At 44.2% G+C, this 13600-nt stretch overlaps 1 protein-coding gene across 2 annotated transcripts in view; it reads left to right on the plus strand.

The window, feature by feature from the left end:
• Ikbkb (inhibitor of nuclear factor kappa B kinase subunit beta) overlaps window positions 1-13600 on the plus strand; it is a 49607-nt gene that overhangs the window by 15797 nt on the left and 20210 nt on the right. For both annotated transcript variants that reach the window (XM_027395277.2, XM_035453241.1), the window contains exons 6-8: window positions 8244-8332; window positions 9264-9353; window positions 12252-12376. In XM_027395277.2, the coding sequence (XP_027251078.1) occupies window positions 8244-8332; window positions 9264-9353; window positions 12252-12376 (304 nt within the window). The remainder of the gene's footprint in view (window positions 1-8243; window positions 8333-9263; window positions 9354-12251; window positions 12377-13600) is intronic.

Here is a 13600-nt window from a genome sequence, read left to right on the forward strand (position 1 = left end):
ATCCTGCTGTTTCCTTTTGAATGGAGCCCTGTGGAGAGCTAGGTGATGTTACTACAGTCCTCCTCATGGGTAAGGGGCAGCCACCTCTGGGCCTCTCATTTTTCCTGTGTCTGCCGGAAGGGCCCTGTCTGAATACCTGCGAGATCTAGTCCAGAGGTCTAGAATTGACTTGTCTTCGTGACACCATGCCATGTCTCACCCACCCGTGTTTTGCCTTAGATGGTTACCTGATTCTGTCCCTTAAAACCAGCAATCAAATTATTAATTTGCTCCAGTTGGATTGAGATGAAGGCAGGTTAGTTGTGTGTGTGTGTGTGTGTGTGTGTGTGTGTGTGTGTGTGTGTGTGTGTGTGTGTGTTTTGTTCTCCATGGGCAACATTTGCTTCCTTTGGTCATTTTCCTCAAGACATTTTCTTTGATGTTCTCTCAAATATTTTTTCTTCTACTCATTAGATTACTTATGCATCTATCATACAGCTATTAAAGTCTCTAAATGGGGACTGGTGGCTCACCCCTGTAGTCTTAGTTTTTGGAAGATAGAGGCAAGAATATTGCTGTGACTTTGAAGATAGCCTGGGCTATAGTGGACACCATCTCAAAGGAACAAAAATAAAAAGCTCTTAAAATGATTGGTTCATGTACACTAACTGGATTACTGCTTCAGTATGGCATTTTGCTCTCTTGGGTGTGGTAACTTTAGTACTAACTCAAATGTGTCCTTGGTGAAGTTTCGACCTGTGGCCTCACACCTGCTGGACAACCATTGAGCTCTACTCAAATTCTTGAACCAAACTTTTCTTAAAATCAGAATCTATGGTCACTGCCTTTGGCTTTGGCTTCTAGAAAAGTAGTAGCTAGCATATACTGCCTCATCTGTAGATATTTATAAGATCAAATATTCCAAAAGGAATTGAAATACATAAGTACTCATTAAAAAAAAAGAAAACTGGACATCCCTGTATTAATACCCAGCGTCCACCTACTAGCCATGTGACCTGAAATATGTTATTTCATTTTTCAGAATGTTGTTTATTGTAAGTGGGTTAGAATCATTGAACATAAACAAGATGCTGTATGTAAGCTCTTGGCACAGTGCTATCCTAGAAAGATATACGGTAAGTCAGTATGGTCCCCTTCCTCCTCCACTCCCCTCACTCCTGGGTCATGAAAACCCTTAGTCCCTACTATGGATTAATGAGGTTAGAGCCAACAAATCCAATAGATGGGAGTCTCATGAGATACCCTTCCTGGAAAATGCCTGATCTTTTCTAACTGTTTCTAACCCAGCCATTGCTGGTATGTGTTCCTTTCCTTTGACTGTGGTTGAAGTTGCTGTTAGATTTACATTTTACTTGCACACCCCCATTTCTGATTTGTATATGAGACCATTAGATTTAGTCTAACTACTAAGCCAGTTCAAAAGCTCTGCTTAGAGTGGCTCATCCGACATAACCATTTTGTATTCTGAAACACTCCTGAGCATATTTCATTCCAAGTGCCAATCCCACATTCTCTTTGCTGGAGTCACCACAGTCACCACTGCTGTTCCCTCCCTGGTTGATTTCAGTTAACTAGCCAAGCCACCCTCCTGGTTGCAGGGTCCAGATTCATTGCCTTCTCATTTGGGTTAAATTTCTTTGCCCCTAATATCTGAGCCCTAATTTTGTGGGGCACCCACACAGAACATCACCAAGGTAACAGCCACACAGACAGGATTCTTCCAGTGAATTTTAAGTTGCCAAGTACAGCTCCAGCAACTTGTAAGTAGAGTATATACATGAGAAAACAGATGAACCCTGCCTCCTAGAGTAAGCCTGTCCAATCATTGCCTTAATACTGGCAAGAGATCCTGAGATAGACCTGGAGGCAGTAGTAACAGTTTGGACTTCCCCATGACATGACCCTGAAATAGCTTACAGGAGTCACAGTTAACACTAAATGGTCATTGTCCTTTAGAAAACATCAGAGTTTTTTCCTTCCTTCTAACAAAGCAGCAAGTTCCCAAGCAATCAGGACTGAGGGGCAGGTGGCAGCCTTCTTTGTCCCACCACAGAGTCTTGGTCAGTAACCCCAGGCTGTCACTGAACTCAATGGTCCTCTTACCTTGGCTTCATGAATATTAGAATTGCAGGCATATTGCACATGCCCAGACCACACCTTGTCTTCCATGTTGCCTTCTCCTCTTTATTCTTGCCCCATCCTATACACCTTCCTCTACCAGACCAGATGCTCTCATTACTATATTGCTGGTTGCCTTCCTGGTGTCTTGTGGTATCTCTACCAACTGTCTGTGTCTGCAGAATCTCTCCCAACATGACTTCCAAATTGGATCCCAGACTTCTTTTTACTAGATCCCTTTCTTTTTCTCTGGACATGTCTTTTTTTCTGCCTACCCAGACATGAGTGTCAAGTTTAAATCTCATCCTTTGGGTCAGCAGGTAACAGTACTTGCTACTCTTTTTGGGGGTCGTGGGTTTGAGACAGGGTTTCTCTGTGGCTTTGGAGGCTGTCCTGGAACTAGCTCTTGTAGACCAGGGTGGTCTCAAACTCACAGAGTGCTGGGATTAAAGGCGTGCAGGACCCAGAATTGGTTCCCAGTCCCCTTATAGTGGCTCATAATCCAAGAGATATAAAACTCTCTTCTGGCCTCCAGGGGCACCAGACATGCACATAGTCCCCTTCAACAATCTTCCCCTGTTGCTGCATCATACCTTTCTTATATGCCTGGCCGAAAGGGATGCTAAAGGATGTAAAAACACTCTCCAAATTGAGCTGGGGTAGAGCTCAGTTGATGGAATGCTTGCCTGGCATGCATGATGCCCAGTGACTCATAAACTGGACCTGGTGGCACGTGTTTCAGGGGTGAGGGTGGGGGAGTAGGAGCAGCAGGATCTGGAATTTAAAGTCATCTTTAACTACATAGTAAGTTTGATGCCAACCTGGGCTAGAGACCAGAGGCCATGCTTCAAAGCAGACAGACAAAAAAGAATACAAAGCCACCAAGTCCAGTATGTCTTTTGTGTTATGTCCTGTTCTCTCTGACTATCCCCACTGCTTCCCCAGAGCAAGTCATTGCCATGACTGCATACTGGCCACCTCATTGGATTTTTTCTAGAAGGGTTCTTTCTCTTGTATTTTTGAGACAAATCTCACTACGTACCTCAGGCTTGCCCTGAGCCTACTGTGTAGCCCAGACTGGCCTCAAACTCACAGCGCTCTCCCCTCAGCTTCTGAGTCCTGAAGTTACAGATGGGCATCACCATGCCTGAATGAAAGGATACTTTTTGTTTGTTTGTTTGTTTTTGTTTTTGGTTTTTCGAGACAGGGTTTCTCTGTGTAGCTTTGGAGCCTATCCTGGCGCTCACTCTGTAGACCAGGCTGGCCTCGAACTCACAGAAATCCGTCTGTCTCTGCCTCCCGAGTGCTGGGATTAAAGGCATATGCCACCAATGTCCAGCTGAAAGGATACTTTTTATCATTGCTCCAGACCTCCTCACCTGCCTTTCCTTCCAACTTGGGTAGCTAGCCTACTGTGCACAGGATCCCTGTAGCCTACTTCCCCATGTCCCTGTTGGCTGTGCACTTGCTTCCCCTTGGGGTGCTGCTATTCCTGTACCTCACCAGGAACCATCAACCCTCCCATCTCTTAGCCCTAGACGTCTCTCGTCTCTCTTGCTTTCTCTCATAGGATTCTTTGGCTCCTCCTGGTCACTGAGCAAGCGATAGAGTGATTCTGCTTTTATCTTAACATTCGTTCCTAACACTTTCTGCTTATTAGTCATAGAGCCTGTTTTAGCCAGACCAAGGCTGTTTTGCCTGGAAAGTCCAACAGCGAACTTCGCAGTTCATGGTAGACTCAGCATTTTAATTACGAACACAGACATCCTCTTACTTTTATTACTCAGTGGCAACTTGGCCCTCCTCCATCCCTCCCTCTCTTTTCTTCCTCCTTCCCCTTACCCCAGGCTACCACTAAGATACACCCCCAGCCCCTACCTGTTGCTTTTCGCCTTTTCTTTTTCTTTTTCTTCTGATTTCTAGACACCCCACCCCCAACCCCGGATTCTGCTGGTCCATTTGTCTTCCCATTTCTTCCTAGTGGAACATAAACAAGCATCCTGGAAAGAGCTTACCAGACTCTTAGACTTGTATGAAAATTGGTATGTCACAGGCACACCCCTTCCATACCACTTTCCTGCCTGGAAGCCTGGCTGCTCTTGTGTGTTTCCTAACTTTAGTCTATCATCTGAACAATGTGGTTTAGAATTCCGGTTCTATTCTTCCTGTGTAAGCCCAGGGAGGTCCTGGGTGTAGATGTGGGTACCCTAACAAGATTCACAGTGATGCTGTCTGCCTGCTATGGATGCTGCACCTGGATCCCTCTGCAGAATCCATGTGACAACAGGCCAAGGTGTGTCCTGAGAACTGTTTCAGTGCTGGGAATGAAACCCAGGAACTTATGCTTGCTAAGCCCTACAGTGTAGTCTAAAAAACTCGAGTGTGCATTAGCAGCTCATTTCTCTAATTGGAAGAGAGAGAGAGTAAATATTTGTGTGTTGTAGTTTTCAGTTTTTAGGGGTATATTCTGTCACTGCATCCAAGGGTTTGGACACTGCATTACTTTTCTTAGTTCTCAACATTGCATGTTTCATCCAGTTTAAGGAGCCTAAAGGTGCTGTGTTCTCTGCCATCCATGTGTGCTTCCTCCTTGACGGGGTTCTTGGGGCTCATGCCAGCTCATGCACATGTGTTCCCTAAGGTGCTATGCTTCCAACTGCAGGGCCTTTGTTTTAGTTTAGTTATATGTACTTGCTCAAATCCAGTGAGACTCACCTTCCACATAGCACATACATTACACTCACTCTCCAGCAGCTGACCACAGACTAAAGTGGTGGCCCTTTAGACAAGCATTTCAAGTTACGTCGGAGGCCTTGCTTCTCTCTGCCCATGGTTCAGGTTCTGTTGCAGTACCACTCCTTTCTGCAGTGCTGTATGAGGGTAATGATTTGGCTTTTTACATCTTCTTGTTAAGATTACAGGCATACAACCACCATGTCCAAGTTTTACTTTAAAAAATGGTTGTGGGATCTGATACCATTCAGTTGGCAGTACATCATCAACACCCTTTTAAGTAAAAAACTATAGACCTAAATTGTTTCAAAGTTGTCTATTATAATCACTGGAGAGATGGCTTAGTTGATGAAGTACTTTCTTTGTGTCTTAGGTAGGTTTCTATTGCTTCAATAAAACTCCATGACTGGCCAGGTAGTGTCAGCACACCTTTAATCCCAGCACTCTGGAGGCAGAGGCAGGCAGATCTCTATGAGTTCAAGGCCAGCCTGATCTACAGAGCAAGTTCCAGGATAACCAAGGCTACACAGAGAAACCCTGTCTTAAAAAACAACAAAAAACCACCATGACAACTTTATTAATAAAAATTAGTAAAAATGAAGTACTGATGAACAGCATTAAGCGTTTTACCTCAGCCGTTGAGTAGAATTCTTGGAGTACATGGTCAACAGCAATCTTGGCTTTGTTTGGATAGCAAGTGGACATGGCAATCTACTGTTGACCATTATGAAAGAAAATGAGAAGCAAACAGGAAATGTTAGGGCCAGGGTTGAATGGGGACATATAATCAGTGGTGTTGCAGTGTGGCTTAATGTTCTGAGTGTGAACTCTGCTATTTGACTGCCACATACAGTTTTAGGAAACACCATCTGAAAGTCTTCACACTCAGCCTGCTGGTTTGATATCTGTGGAGCACTGGTCTTCTGCTCTCCACTGGTGGGTACCCCTCACCCCCTCACCTCCTCAGTTTGCCAGAGATTCCAAATTACTCAGTCCATCCTGATAGGTGGTATCTGTGTGTCGTATGTTTAGGTATAGATTATTATGTGGATGTGCTTGTACATTTGTGATATGTCACAGAAAGGTTTTGGTATTTAATCTCAGTGCTATTGACTTTTATCCCCTGACCCTTTTGAGACAGGGTCTCAATGTAGACTGGCTTTGAACTTGATATTTATATTAGGGTGACCTTTACCTCATGATAATCTTCCTGTTAAAATTATAGGCATATGCCAACTTTTAAAGTCACGGGGCCTGGTACTATCCCCTTGGCAGTCCATCATTAGCATCCTTTTAAGTCAAAAGCCATACACCTAAATTGTTTTAGAGAAGTTTCCTATTGTAGTAACTGGAGTGCTGGCTGTGTATCTTAGGTTTCTATCGATTCAATAAAACACCATAACCAAAAGCAACGGGGAGGAAAGGATTTCCTTCATCTTACACTTTGACGCACAGTCCATCATCCAGGGAGTCAGTACAGGAACCTGGAGGCAGGAACAGAAACAGAGGACATGCTCTGCTTACTGCCTTGCTTCTCATGGCTTGCTCATCCTGCTTTCTTAAAGCACTCAGGGCCACCAGCCCAGGGACAGCACCACCCACAGTGAGCTAGGCCCTCCTGAGTCAGCCATCAATCAAGAAAATATCTTACAGGCTTGCCCACAGGCCAATCTGCTAGGGGACATTTTCTCAGTTGAAGTCCCCTCTTATACAACTCCAGCTTGCTTCAAGGTGATGTAAAACTAGCCAGCACACTGCAAGTGAAAAGGGTGAAGTGTGCACCTGTAATCCCATCCCCAGGAAGCAAAGGCAGAAGGATTGTGGGGTTGCTGGGAAACCAGTCTAGATGAATTGTCGAGCTCCCAGGTTCAGAAACTCTGGGGTGTGTGTGGGGGGGGGAGAGATAGTAAATGATGACGACACCAGAGTCTTAGGCTGTCCATGCATGTGCATCGAGTGTGTCAACACACAAAGCACACACATGGGGAGCACACATGTGCTCAGAGAATTGCCTAGTATAATGTGGATCTATTGTTTATCTCGGCAGTCCTGGGTTATTAACCAAACTTCAGCATATTTCTGTCACTCTGCATTATGCAGTGCCCTTTTTGGGGAGAACGATCTTTGGAGGCAGATTTTCCACATATAACCCCATGCTCACCTTGAGCTCATCACCCTGTAGTTCCCAAGCCCCGGAATTACAGGCACCACCACATCGAGATTTTCTTTCTTTCCCTCTCCGTTACCCCTTTCAAGATGCTGGGGATCACACCCAGGTCTTCATGCATGGCAGGCAAGCACCCTGCTACTGAGTCACAGTCCTAACTCCCGTTCCCTTTGTGTGGTGAGGAAAAATTGAACTCGGCTCTCTACCCACCAAGCAGTGATGTTTACAGTTTTATAAGGTAATTTTTAAGAAGTGGAAACTGTAGGTCAAGCCAGATATATATCTATTCTTTCCATATTTCTAAAAATACGTATCTTCTAAAAATACTACTTTGCCATATTACTTTCCAAAAATAAGTATGTATGTTCCTTCCAGCCATGTAGTAGAGCTCCCTTTACTATGCTGTTTTTTATACAAGTAACTCTTCACTAGCTTGCCACTTCTATTTATTTTATCAATCACTCTATTTTCTTTGCATTTGTCTTTTATTTCATTTTGGTACCCCCCCCCCCATTACTGGGTATTAAACCTAGGCCTTCATTCTTGTTAGGCAAGTGCTCTACCACTAAGCTACATCCCAAGCTCTTTTTCTTTTGAGACAGCCTCACCTAGTTGTCCCAGGATACCTGTGAGTTTGCCACCCTTTCTGTCTCAGGCTCCTGGCTCTTGGTTTTGCTGATTTTAAAGGCTGTTTGTGTGTTAGCCATATTTTCTGTGGGGCACACACTACACTCTTCCTAGTCCCTTGCTTAAGCTCTGTTTATATCTTTCGCTGTTTTCAAAACTTTTTTTTTTTTTTTTTTTTTTTGTCCTTTGTTAATCAGGGCCTTCTGTAGGCTGGCCTTGACACACCTGGAGGATGACCTCAAACTGCTTGCTGGTCTTGCCTCCACCTCCCAAGGGCTCCCATACACCACCATGGCTTGTCTTTTTATGCAGTACTTCAGCACTTCATGGATGCTGGGCAAACACTGTACTGACTGAGCTACACCATCAGTGAATAAGCCAAAACCTCATAGTTAAAATTCTGCTCTCTTGACCTGGTCCCTTTCACCTGGCCTAAGCTGTGTCAGTTCCAGGCTGCTTCTGTCCACTGGGAATTTGTGCAACGGAGGTCAGACAATGTGTCAAGACAACACTTCCCCATTTCTTATGAGCGAGTCAATTCAGGAGGAAAGCATTTTCTAGACATAATAAGATTTCATTCCCCATTGCACTCCCTTAGCATCGGCACTTAGATACCTTCATGAGAACAGGATCATCCATCGGGATCTGAAGCCAGAAAACATCGTTCTGCAGCAAGGAGAGCAGCGAGTAAGTGGCCTTCCTGAGACTGGGGTGTCTCCAGGGCTGCTAGGGAATGGTGACAGCAGGGGAGGGCACTACTTTGTAAGTTGTTTGTTTCTATATTTCCTCGAGTCACACTGGTTTTCTTAGGAATTTCTTCTTTTTTGATTTCTTTCCGTTTTTGAAACAGTGCAAACTGTTCTTGCTGGCACATTGAGGCAAGCTTGGATATATCACATTGGTTTTTAGTTTGTTTTTTTTCTCGTGTATTACATTGTTGATTGCCCAAGTTGAGGAATCTGATAAGGAAAATGTTTATTATTCCACCTCCACCCTCAACCTCTTGGAGACAGACTTTTTCTTTTTCACTTGTAAGCCTCATCTTTTGGTGTTAAAATGAGCCATAGTTGGTTGTGGATGTGATAGAAGAAAGACCATCATGGGCATGGTCCAGTTTGCCTTTACACATGAGCTATTTGTGGCCCTTCTTGAGAGTGGCTTAGATACTGTAGTCTTTTCAACTTTGTTCAACCAGGGAATCACCCATCCCTTCGACAATGGCTTCCCTTACAATTCCTAGCCATGGCAGACTCACCAACACTCATTTTCCCAGGAAGTTTGGGTATTTCCTGAGCAGGGCCTGGCCTGGCCTGGCCTCTCACATTACAAATCCAGGCTTAGTGGTCACAAAGTCCAATATGTAGGCTCTTCATTGATTGGTGGCAAACCAAGAAAAACATCTGCTCAACATTTTTATAGTGCCCAAAATGTCCCCCGTTGAGGGTGTGTTCTCCTGTGAATACAGTGGCTCTAAGATATTTAGGAACCAACGTTCTTTGGGAATTCATAAATATCTTTGTTCTAATGGGAAACCAGCTCATGTTATGAAAGGAGACTGTCTTCTTACAACCTTCAGATTTCTTCTCCCCTCCCCACCCAACCCCCTTTTTTTTTCCAGTTAATACACAAAATTATTGATCTAGGATATGCCAAGGAACTCGATCAGGGCAGCCTGTGCACTTCCTTTGTGGGGACCCTGCAATACCTGGTAAGAAATGGGCCCAAGTGTTTGCTCCTCAGTCTCTCTGATGTTCATGTTTGTGGGTCTGTCTGACTGTCCTTCCTGCCTGAATCTCAGGCTTGCTGGCTCTGTGAATGCTTAGAATTTTTTGTGTGAGTTTAGCATTGATAATTCACTCAAGTGAGTGAGTGTTTTTGTGCCCTCTGGAAAGATTTAGTCTTTATCTGATGTGAGAAGGGCTGTGCTGTGTGCCTTTACCCAAATCCTGGAACCTCTCTGTGCTATAGTGTTCTTTCTGGTTGTCTGTAGAGGCAAACTTGCTTGAAGGGTCGAAGGAGCCAGTGAGGGAGAGGTGGGGCTGTGACTCCTCTTGTGTGTGTTGTGTGGTCTCAATACTGGAGTATTATTTGATCAACTAATTCTTCAGGAATGTTGTGCGCCAGACATTATGCTCAGAGCTGACAGTACAATGAGAAAAGAGATAAGCTGTTCTCTGCTCATTGAGAGGTTAACATTTGAGAAGAAAGCAGGCATTAGTCATCATAATATACAGATAACTCAGAAGCCACCATTGTCATGAGTGCCATGATAAAGCACAGAGTCAAAGGATGTGTGTGAGGAGGGCCTAGCAAAGTCTGGGCCAGAGTTGGGAGAAGGCAGTGGAAGGATGGGGAGGAGGAGATACTGGCAAAAGCATAGCACATTGGAAGACACAATAGTGTGACTCAGGCTTACAGAATAAAAAGAAGGGGTCTGGAGTTGAAACTTGGAAGAAAGAAAGAAGGGATAAATTATCCCTTTTTACTAGCTTTAAAGGTTTTAATAAGACCATATCATAAAAATCTCTGAAACAGCATTGAAGGGCTTCACACGGAAGAAGCTGTTTTTGAATAGTGTGAAGAGTGAGTTGTACCAAGCAAGAGTGATGGGTTGTAAGGCAGCTGCTGGAATGGACACATTGACAGCTGTGCAAGGAGAGAGGGAGGCACAGAATGATTAAATTCAAGAAATGCTTACCAGGCTGGGACATCGTTTGTGCACACCTGTAATCTCAGCACTTGCCTATAATCTAAGTACTTGGATGGTGGAGACAAGAAAAGCATGAGTTGGAGGCCAGCCTGGACGACATAGTGAGAGCCTATCTTAAGTAAAGTGGGGGGTAGGGTAGATAACAGACACTAAGGAGGACTTGGATTACTTATTGGTGATAACAGCCATCAGATTGTGACTGAATAATGGAATTTGAGTTCATTAAACAAAATATTGAAGGACTCAGGGCTCAAAGAGCTTAAGCCTCCTATTAAGAAAGAAGTTATGTCTTGTTTTTCTGAATTTATTAAGGTTTCTTATCTAGCCTACGAATTAGGATCCCTCTGTTTCTCTTTTGCTGTATGGAATGCAGTTTTCCCTGTGGTGACTGTGGGACATAATTCAGGCAGTGTATCCATGTGATATTGTAATTATATACATCCTGCTAAGTACCCTCTGGAGTCCTGGCTAGCTCAGCAACAATTGAGTGAGGTGAACCCATGCTCTGAACATGATTGGCAAATCCTTGTATAGCTCCAGGAACTTGGTCTGGCTAGAGGTAGCAAGGGAATGAAGCAATGGCTGACAGGCAGAAATGCTGGGATTGTGTGGACTGAGCAGAAGCTCATGTTATAACAGAGACAAGGATATAGTTGAGCGAGGAGGGTGGAGTCAAAGAGGTGGGTTTGGGTAGGAACAATCTTCAAGCTGTGAATGTTCGAGGAGGGGAAGAGCTATGGTAGACATTTTCTGTGCTACTGTCACCATTCATACCTGGAGCGCCTAGGATATCTTTGCCGTTTCTCTGAGCCTCACCCCAGCAGGGAAGGCTTTGCTGTTTTTCCATGGGTCTGAAGACTCTGGTCTTCGTTCATTCAGGGGTCCCTCTGCTTCCCACTCACGATGCTAACGAAGTTGTTCACGTGCCTGGATTAGTGTCCACCCACAGCCACATCTGGAGACTGAATTAATCATGAAATTTTAGCTCAAATTTCTCCTGGTGTTAACTCCCTGGCCCTTCTATGACTCTCACATGTCCACATAGATCATGTATGGTCCTGACTTTGAGCCTCTGCTGGTGGTGGTCCTTCCTGGGATGTTTCTGTTTCCTTCAAGCCTTCTGAGTCCAGTTCATGTCCTGCCTAGGCTCCCTCACCCTCCTGGGCCTCTCTAGTTCTCTTATCTTGGGCTGCAATCATGCATCTTCTTGGTTATAAATAATCCCATCTCATTGTATGGCTGTATGTTACATGATTCAGGCTTACTTGGTTTAGTATGTGTGCTGTGAATTTGGTGTGTATAAGCTGATGTCTTTTTGTTTGTTGGGCATATATTTTTCTCTCCATCTCCTATGGGCTGGATTCTGCATGTAATCTTCAATAAGTTAATGGCATGCTACAACTCACTTTTAAATTGGGAAAAATTAAATAACTGTGAAACACAAAATAGATTTACTCTGGTCTACCTAGAAGTAATTCCTCAGGATTCTGACTCCTTAGTTCCCCTGTCAACACGTCTCATTAACACAGTCTCATTAAGTATTTGAAGTACAGAGCCGGGGGTGGTGGCATATGCCTTTAATCCCAGCACTCAAGGAGACAGAGGCAGGCTAATTTCTGATTTCGAGGCCAGCCTGGTCTACACGGTGAGTTCCAGGACAGCCAGGGCTACACAAAGAAACCCTGTCTCGAAAAACAAATGAAACAAAACAACATAAAGTACAAAAAAAAAAAAAATCTCCCATATCCACAGCTGAACCTGTCCATGTGTTCATCTTCTCACTCTTGAGTGAACATAATCTACCCTGGTAATGAAGGCAGGGAGTTGGTTCTATGAGCTGGCAGCTCTTCCAACCAGAAAGAGGGCCACATAGGCAGCCCCACCTGTGTATTTTAGGCCCCAGAGCTGCTGGAGCAGCAGAAGTACACTGTGACTGTCGACTACTGGAGCTTTGGCACCCTGGCCTTTGAGTGCATCACTGGCTTCCGGCCCTTTCTTCCTAACTGGCAGCCTGTGCAGTGGTGAGTTAACCTGGTACTGGTTGGGGGCTGTCTTGAGGGGAGAGTTAGCCCCTGGCACCATGTTTTGTCACCTGGTCCTTTCTGGTCCCCAAATGGTCTGTGGTCTGTTCTCCCTTAGGACCCAGCAGTGACAGTTCAAGCTTCTTAACCTTTAACCGAAGAATGGTTGCTAACAACGTCTGTAAATAGTGCTCTGGCCCTAATAGTGTTGGTTTCAGCAAGCTAGTTCATTCCAGATCATTGCATAAATGTGTGTTGGCATTGAAATGTTAGCAAATCATTAGTCAAGAGAGCAGACGTGCACACATGACAGGTAATGGGTGTAGTAAAATTTATCAACAGTAAGTCTTTATGTAGGAAGTTTTTACTTAAAGTAGTTTTTGTAGTAGTAATAAGTTTACATGTCTTAAACTTGAAAGGTACAGTGTAAATGTCTCATGAAAGTTTCCATACCACCTGGTCTCCCCCCCCAGAGACGTGATAGCCACTAGTTTTAGTGTAGTTTATGCTCTGCCCTTCCTTCCAGGTTGTACTTGTTGATTGGTTTGGGCCATCCTCTTTGTACCACTGTGTTGTAACTGAGCACTGTTCTGTGTGTGCCTTGAAAGCATTTTACACCAAAACTTCCTTCAGTGCCATTTATTTAACACACGCGCGCGCGCGCGCACACACACACACACACACACACACACACACACACACACACACACACACACACACATGCCCTTGTTTGGAGCCTAAAAGTGCTGTACAGTTTGCCCCACAGATTAATTTTGTACTTTTGGAAGATATAGAAATAAAAAGTCCTGACTTTGGTAACTCATATACTAAAATTAGAATTGTTTCTAACTTTTGGAAAGAATCAGCAATAAGCAGATGATCTAGAAACAGCTGCTGTTTCTGTCTGTCTTCAGAGAGAATAGCTCCTTGTTCACCCTTTGATATCACCTGCTTTCATACCCACACTGAGCATGCTGTATGTCTTCCTGGGCTTTGGAAAATCTCTTTCGTGTTGGAAGATTGAGTGGTTTATAATTGATGCTTCTTAAAATAATACCACAAATAACATCTTGTAGGTAAGCTGTTGCTCACACACAGCTACTTATCCGGTTATTTATACATTCCTATGAATAGAATTTACACACATTTTGAAGGTCCACCTTCCAGAAAAGGCTGTACAAGAACACACTTCTGCAGGGGTCACACCAATCTCACCTTTTCCCT

Source organism: Cricetulus griseus (genome assembly GCF_003668045.3).
Source record: "Cricetulus griseus strain 17A/GY chromosome 1 unlocalized genomic scaffold, alternate assembly CriGri-PICRH-1.0 chr1_1, whole genome shotgun sequence".
Classification (NCBI taxonomy): Eukaryota; Metazoa; Chordata; class Mammalia; order Rodentia; family Cricetidae; genus Cricetulus; species Cricetulus griseus.